We start from the raw sequence: 8,882 nt of genomic DNA on the forward strand, positions 1-8,882 counted from the left end.
ACAAGGTTTTTCTTTGATTTGACCTAGTGACCTAGTTTTTGACCCGAGATGACCCATTTTCGAACTCGGCTTAGATTTCATCAAGGTTATCATTCTGACCAATATTCATGAAGATTAATTGAAAAATACCACCTCTATCGCATACACAAGGTTTTTCTTTGATTTGACCTAGTAACCTAGTTTTTGACCCGAGATGACCCATTTTCGAACTCGGCCTAGATTTCATCAAAGTTATCATTCTGACCAATATTCATGAAGATTAAATGAAAAATACAGCCTCTATCGCATACACAAGGTTTTTCTTTGATTTGACCTAGTGACCTAGTTTTTGACCCGAGATGACCCATTTTCGAACTCGGCCTAGATTTCATCAAGGTTATCATTCTGACCAATATTCATGAAGATTTATTGAAAAATACAGCCTCTATCGCATACACAAGCTAAATGTTGACAGACGACGGACGACGGACGCCGGACATCGAGCGATCAGAAAAACTCACCTGAGCATTGCTCAGGTGAGCTAAAAATACAGCCTCTATTTCATACAGTTGGGATTTCTTTGATTTGACCTAGTGACCTACTTTTTGACCCCAGATGACCCATAATCAAACTCAACGTAGATTTTATCAAGGCATTCTTCAAAATTTCATGAAGATCAATTGAAAAATACACCCTCTATTGCATACATAAGGTTTCCCTTTGATTTTGACCTAGTGACCTAATTTTTCATCCCAGATGATCTATATTCGAACTTGACCTAGATTTCATCAATGCAATCATTCTGACCAAATTCCATGAAGATCAATTGAAAAATACAGCCTCTATCACATACACAAGGTTTTTCTTTGATTTGACCTAGTGACCTACTTTTTGACCCCAGATGACCCATTTTCAAACATGGCCTAGATTTCATTAAGGTTATCATTTTGACTTAATTACAGGAAGATCAATTGAAAAATACAGCCTCTGTCGCATATACAAGCTTTTCCTTTGATTTGACCTAGTGACCTACTTTTTGACCAATGATGACCCATATTCAAACCTGGCTTAGATTTCATTAAGGCAATCATTCTGACCAAAATTGAAAAATACAGCCTCTATCGCACACACAAGGTTTTCTTTGATTTGACCTAGTGACCTAGTTTTTGACCCCAGATGACCCATTTTCAAATTCAGCCTAGATTTCATCAAGGTTATCATTCTGACCAAATTTCATGAAGATCAGTTGAAAAATACAGCCTCTATCGCATACACAAGCTAAATGTTGACAGACAGACAGACGACGGACGCCGGACATTGAGTGATCAGAAAAACTCACCTGAGCTAAAAGTGGTACGCTACTTGAATTTGAATTATACTGATGGTGAATATTTACGCGTGGATTGAGTTTCGCGAGATGAAAGGGCCTCGTGAATATAGAGAAAATTAAACCCTCACGAAAAATTTCTGCTTTCCTTCCATTAAATTTGAGATCAAATCCACCTAAAACAAAACACTATCTCATAAACTACAAAAAATATTTGACAAATTCTGTTACACTAATTAACATCTTACCCTGTAAATCTGACATTGACATCAAGTCCAGTTTGGAGTTTGTACATCACAGCCATTGCATCACCCATGTTTTGTTCAAAGTTGAGTCGAGAATGCGTTGACACACCCTTTCAAGTATGGTATAAAAGTAAAAAACACCACTAGTACAATTTATTCAATAACTAATTAATAAAAATAAAACCTACTATTAATCGCAACATGTTTTTGTTTTTGATTATTCGGCTTTAAAGACACTACTTAAAAAGACTATTTACATTCAATATCACACTAAATCTATTTTCTCATAAATTTATTGGTATTTATGCATTTTGTTCATTTTAGTGGTATTTTTCAAAGTGGAATTGTTCCAAATTGTTAGGATCTGGACCATTTCCGAATTTTTGTGAAAGCATGCCAGTCATGACAGCCAGGCCTTAAATCAGCTACAAGAGTTTCACGTCTTGAACAGGTAACACTACAAGTAGAGATCCATCCAAGAAATATTTCAGTAAAATGACTTCAAAAGAAGGCCTGCAGATTCAGCAAAGGAGATTTTGAAAGTACTCGTCTCCATACGGAGCTTGAGTGCAAGTGCTAAGAAGAGTTAAAAACCCTAAATTTTCTAATGTATGTTCTTTGCCTTTGCAACCTGTGTAGATCATTATCAGTCTGCACATCCATGCAGTCTGCTCATTATCTGCACTGTTTGCCATTAAATCAGTATCTTTTTGGTAAGCACCCTTTTAACAGTTAATGGTACAGTCCAAATTGGAAGATGGACCAGTCCAATTTAGAAAAAAAGCAGGGTAAGGGTTAAATGCTATGATACTTACATCTTCACCAGGCACATTCTCAAGAACACAGTCACCTAGATGAGCCATTAACTGACCCGCCGATACGATTTCTGTCTGTGGCGGCAAAGTCACACGATTCTGAAGTAACAACACATTGATCAGAGCAAGCAACGGGCAAGGTCCATTTTCATTCTGTGTGATTATGGGCACTTGCTTTTTCTTAAAATAAACCCATTTCACTTGGTGTATACTTTCAGTGTTAGATGACGGGCCTCCGTCGGATGCAGCACCCCCATCACTACTGCAAGCGCCTTCAGTAACAGTATCTTCACCATCTGTTTTTGCCTCTTTCTCATTTTCTATTCCTGAATCCTTAGGAGGTAATTCTACTTTAAGTGCAATGTTTTCCGAAGTCTCTTCAGTATCACATTCAGTGTTATCACTAATGGTCTGTTCAGTTTCATTCTGGCTCTCTGCATCTTCTTTCTCCAATGTATCTTCACCTTCTTTTTGAATATCAGAATCCTTTTCCTTCTCTCCTGTTAACTCTGATGAATTGTTTTCATCTTTTGCAGATTCTGTTATGTCACCATCACCTGACGGACTAACTTGCCCTGAAACAAATTTAAACTTAAAATTTCTTGTTTAATGTTTAATCATTATTATTATTTGTGTGTGTGAGGTGGGAATTGTGGGATGGGGGTTGTGGGTCTGCACTGTTCCCCATTCAGTCAGTATCTTTTTTGGTAAACTTTATGTCATTAAATGAGTTTATACAATTAAATAAATTCATAGTTTCAGGCTCATAATAGACATTTACCCTAATCATGCTGAACATAAGTGATTCTGCCTTTGTGACCAGTGTAGATCATGATCAGCCTGCACATCCATGCAGTCTGATCATGATCTGCACTCAGGGGTCTAGCTAGGTCCACTTTTTTGGGAGAAGTCACTTCTCCCTCAAGCTAATTTAGGGAGAAGTGGGGAGACTTTATCGCAATTCAGTCAGTATCTTTTTTGGTAAACACCCCTTTTAACAGTTAATGGTACTGTCCAAATTGAAAGATGGACAAGCTTATTATAGAAATTCTGCAGTGTAAAGATTAATCATTATGATTGCTTTCGTTGACTATTCCATGTCTGGTGTAACACCAGAATTTCACTCCAGTCCTAAAACCCTGCCAGGTTAGTGAGGTTTCACTAGAGTTATAGGCAGATCAAAATGAATAAGAACAGCAGACTGCTGTTGGAAAGACAGTGTGCTACACTACTTGAAACTGTTTACCAAGATATTATTATCGTAAGATAAAAGTGTGCGGGATAGGGTCATGGATGTGGCGGAAGTTAGGTGCTGAGGTATGAGGGAATCTAACAAAAATTATGTTAGTATGAGAAATTTATGTGAAAAAAAAAATGAAAAAGTGGCTAAACAGTATAGACATAAATTTATTTCAAGACCTCCCAACAATGTATAAAGGGCTCCAGACAATTTACAGCCAATTTGTCCCCTAGTCAACTCGTCCCTATTCCCCCTTGACGTTTTCAAATTGGTCATTTCATCCCCCTTTTGTCGGACCCTCTTTTCTTACTTATTTTTGTCGAAGTTTGCTAGAAAATGATCTATATGATTATTATGTGAAATATGTGTTATATGTGTTCTGTAAAATATGTTCTGCATAACAAAATGAAAACCTTACTTTAAAAACTTCAGTTTTTTTTATTAAAAAAAAAACAATAGTTTTTGCTTTATAAATGTATACCCGATTTTATGTAAAAGAGCAGAGTGCATGCCTGTTTTGTAGCTTAAAAGTGTAGTTTGCTGGAATGTAATTATTCTGATCATGATTGTTTTGAAATACAAATATTTAACACTTGTAAGTTTTAATACAATATACTGAAATATAAAGAAAATGATTTTATGTGAAATTACAGAATGTGTACCTTTATTGTTTCATCTTTTCAAGCCAATTGTTATAACAAATAAGTGAAATTTTATATTAAAGTAAGTTTACAACATCATTTATGCATGTCCTAACATACATTTGATGCCTCTTAAATACTTCCGTAATCCTAGCCTATCCTCAAAGGGTTGTCTAGGAATACGAAACTTCCGTAATCCTAGAATAGGAGGCTTGGATTACGGTACTGTAATCGTAGTCACTGCCTTGATAAATCACTATAAACATCTTTCAATCAGTCTGAGCATCAACTGTAAAAGTGATTAATCATCATTAACAGTTTACTGTATTAACACCTTTTCAAATACCCACTGTATAATTAAATAAGTGTTAAAGTAGCGTGTTATCATGATTGACAGGTAATTTTTTTGCTATTGGCACAAATATTATAATTAAAGGAAGATGATCTAAATCTTAAGTTTAAGTTGACTATGCAAATCCTCATCAGAAGCGCAATCACAGGGATCATCCTTGGTCAAAAATTTAGGGAGAAGTGACTTCTCCCTCCACAGAATTTAGGGAGAAATTGAGGAATTTACAGAGAAGATCCGGCATAGTATTCAGTTTCCTGCCTATATATATATCCACTTTCTATGGGTCTTGCTATAACTTTTCATTCATGATTTGATTCTCGTGCATTAATAATGCCCGATTCTTGCATCAACTTGTTCATATTTATACATTTAATTGATTCGTTTATTAATCTTTTCGAAAATAATATCAAACTCGTTGATATTGGCGATCTTTTAACAATATTTTATATGGCAGTTCAGACTTCCACGGAATTGGTTTTTTTTTTCTAACCACAGCACCCAGGCAATTCATTAACAGAAATTGCCCGTATCTGAAATAATTTTTGGAGTTATTTTTAATAAAATCAAGAAATAATATACAATTGATGCATATTAAAGCTAATGCACTTGTTGTTTATCAGCTTTTTAAACGCCGATTGAAAATTTTCAAAATGGCGGCGGCTTACAATATTATTAACACAGTGGGATATTAACGCTATGATTGGCTGAAGTTTGACAGGCGAGTAGGCGGGGTTGACTATGGATTTATCGGTAATTTAATCTAGAACATGCATCAAGTTTTACAACTTTAAGTAAACAGATTACAACACTCTAAAGAACTCGGCGATTCGGATTTCGCACGGAGGCGATAACTAGGCGAAGTGGCCGACTTCGCTCAAATCGCCTTGTTGGATGATCCCTGAATCAAACTTCAAACGAACATATAACATAATTCTTTTAGAACCACAAACCACCTTGACAAGCAATAATTTAAAGACTTCTGTTTACTTTACTGTAATAGGCCCGGCACAAACCTTTATCTTTTAGACTTTAACTGTGTAAATGACCTGCAAGGATGAATACATATTATATTTTACACCGGCTAATGTTCTATTATTTGACATCTAGTAAATGTCGTCTGTTCATATGAGGCATTTGATTGGAACGCACACTGCTAATAACCAATTATTATCACTTGTATGTCATCTTGTGCATGGTTGGTCAATTGCACTTACGGAACTTAGTTACGAAGTTTTGTTTTGTAACGAGTAGCCTAGATATTACTGCTGCGACCAATGAAACAATTGTTAGATCTTTTTACGCGGTAAAATGTGTATAAAATGTGTCAACGATGACTGTTCTGGAGGGTTCTTTCTCTCGCTGCGTAGAGTTCCCTCACTTGCTAACATGTAGGATTTATACATTGTTAATAGGGGATGAAAATCCCTGAGACGGTAACATCCGTATATAGTTATTCGTCTTTGTTGTCTGCATATACTGAGACAATTTTTTCGATGTTTTCCGGTTCCGGTTTATATACACACCGCAGACTGGTTGTCTGCATGAACATCCGAGCACCCCAAATCAGTCATAGAAACTCGTAAACCGAGCTAACATGATTACTTTACTTCTTTTTCATAATGAAAACTGTACATGCAACTGAAAAACACTTTTAAAACAGTAAGGAAGTGTAAAGGCCGTCAAGTTTCTGCGTGGAGTGCAAACAAACAAAAAAAATCCTAAAAGCTACTGCGAGAACGCTGAATGACGTCACCGTCACGGCTTCCGTAAATTTTGCAAAGTATGATATTCGCTGTAAGAGGTATGATGACACTAAATGTAAACTACAGTTTAGAGCAAAGTTTCACTTTCTTGAGCGTTGAATATTTCTTTCTAAGCGGATATAAAAAGATAAATCCCCAATGCTAGGTGCTGCCTTAATTCATATTATGTACATTGTAAATTAGTTGGGATAAGACACAGGTGGATGTTAGTCAAAACGTCCCCTAGTCGAAACGTCCCCTGGTCAAAACACCCCCCATTTTGGTCAAAACGTCCCCCTTTTCTGGTCAAAACACCCCCCTTCCAAAAATTACCAAGTCAAAACACCCCCCTTAAAAATTACATATGTAAATACATATTAATTAAGTTAATTTGGTAAATATTAAATGTTCATTATACTGTTTTACATGCATAGTTTTTAATTTTTTTCAATACACATAAAATGTAGCAAATTTTGTCAAAATGTATAATTAAATACTGTAAATGCAGTAAAAATATTCCATTTTGAAAGAAATAATCACTTCTTGGGTTTGTTTACATGACTGACCAATCAGATTTCACAGATGCTACCTTATTCCCAGGTATACGCTTACCTCATTCCCAGTAAGTTCCCTGTACTTTTTTGAATTGGTGGTCTCTGACCTATAGATGAATGTTTCATTTCACTTTTTCCCATTTTACAGTTTTATTGTTAAGTACAATCCAATACCAATTGTTTCACAAAGTTTCATCAAGAAATGTTCAGTTTTAAGTAAGATATAGACAGTTTACTAAGGTCACCCCCTGTCGATTTACAGGCCCAGAGTTAGACACTGTCGTCATTTTATTGCATTTTATAAATAAAATTATAACTCTGATCAGGATTTTTGTTCATTCTACACAAATTTAGATTGTATAGAAGAAAAGATTTTCCCTTCATAAATGTTCACACCTTATTACTGGTGATTAATGGGTTTATAACACCTACTAATATTAAGCCCTCAGCACAATTAATGCACAACCATGTATAGTTGATAGGTGTTGATTGCATTAATTTAGGTGCTAATAAATCATAAAATTTTGTGTATTATCAAAACATAATCTATAAGTTTCAAACCCTTTAAAAGATATGAATTAATTAAAAAGAATTAATAGATCTAATACAAAAAAAATTAGGGGGACGTTTTGACCAAATTCTAAACTGAATGGGGGACATTTTGACCAAAATGAGGGGTGTTTTGACCAGGGGTCGTTTTGACTTGGGGACGTTTTGACTTGATACCGACACAGGTTGAATATTAAATGTGATATCAACTTCAAGGTCTGAACTTTATTCCCCAGAGTCGGATTCGAACCCCGTACTCGTATTTCTTTTACCAGCCAAACTTGTCCCCTAAACCCCGGCTTAGGAAGACGGTGCCCGTAACATTACCTTCATCAATCCGATCGTTCGTTTCTGGTTCACTGTCAGTCGTTTTTTGAGTGGGTGGGGTAGGCAAATTTTCAAGTTTATCAGTCTCTAAAGAAAGGCTGTTGTTTTGATTCGTATTTTCTTCCACAATTTGAGAAGAACTATTGTTTAACAAGTTATCGGCCATGCCTTTGATTTATATAACACTGCTTATATAAAAAAATTAACTTAATATTCATATATTCTGTCCAAAACTAGACATACGACTCCATTTTGTAAACCTCGCTTACAACGAGTTCTCGCGTGATGTAAACACAAGAACGAGGCTCCAGGGGCATGACTAGATACCGGAAAGGGCCCTTTCCGTGATATTTGATCGGAAAGGGCCTAACATGATCGGAAAGGGCCTGCCATATGTTTATTATTGGAATTGATTTAACTATTTCTTCATATTTCATTATGACATAATAAAAGAAAATAAATTACGAGAAAAAGTTATCAATTTGTTATTTTTAAATGAAAATACGAGTATTAATACTCGAATTTTAAATGAATTATAGATAAAATACGGGTCATGACATAAACCGCGCTGATCGGAAAGGGCTTAACATGATCGGAAAGGGCCTGCTATATGTTTATTATTGGAACTAATTTTATTATTTTTTCACATTTCATTTAACAAATAAAAAAGAAATTATTTAAGATAAAAAATTATCAATATTCGATTTGTAAATGAATTATGGACAAAATACGGGTCATGACATAAACCGCGCTGATCGGAAAGGGGTTAACATGATCGGAAAGGGCCTGCTATATGTTTATTATTGGAAATTGTTTATTTCTTTCTTCATATTTCATTTATCAAATCAAAAAGAGAAGAACATACGAAAAAAAGATATATGAATTTTTGATTTTTAGATGAATTATAGGCAAAATACGCGCCAGTACATAAAGCGCGCTGATCGGAAAGAGCTTAACATGATCGGAAAGGGCCTGTTATATGTTTATTATTGGAAATTATTTATTTCTTTCTTCATATTTCATTTATCAAATCAAAAAGAAAAGAACTTAAAAAAAAATAACATTTATTTTTATTTTTAAATGAATTATTGACAATATAGTGAATATACGC

The 8,882-nt window shown here is 35.0% G+C and overlaps 1 protein-coding gene across 1 annotated transcript in view; it reads right to left on the reverse strand.

The window, feature by feature from the left end:
* Window positions 1-8,055, reverse strand: part of LOC123536010 (ubiquitin carboxyl-terminal hydrolase MINDY-1-like) — a 30,293-nt gene extending 22,238 nt beyond the window's left edge. The window contains exons 1-3 of the mRNA XM_053528725.1: window positions 7,772-8,055; window positions 2,367-2,941; window positions 1,555-1,661 (exon numbers count right to left, since the gene is read on the reverse strand). Of these exons, the coding sequence (XP_053384700.1) occupies window positions 1,555-1,661; window positions 2,367-2,941; window positions 7,772-7,937 (848 nt within the window). The 5' untranslated portion in view covers window positions 7,938-8,055. The remainder of the gene's footprint in view (window positions 1-1,554; window positions 1,662-2,366; window positions 2,942-7,771) is intronic.
* Window positions 8,056-8,882: the final 827 nt, after the last annotated feature.

This window comes from Mercenaria mercenaria, chromosome 17 (genome assembly GCF_021730395.1).
Source record: "Mercenaria mercenaria strain notata chromosome 17, MADL_Memer_1, whole genome shotgun sequence".
In the NCBI taxonomy this organism is placed as follows: domain Eukaryota; kingdom Metazoa; phylum Mollusca; class Bivalvia; order Venerida; family Veneridae; genus Mercenaria; species Mercenaria mercenaria.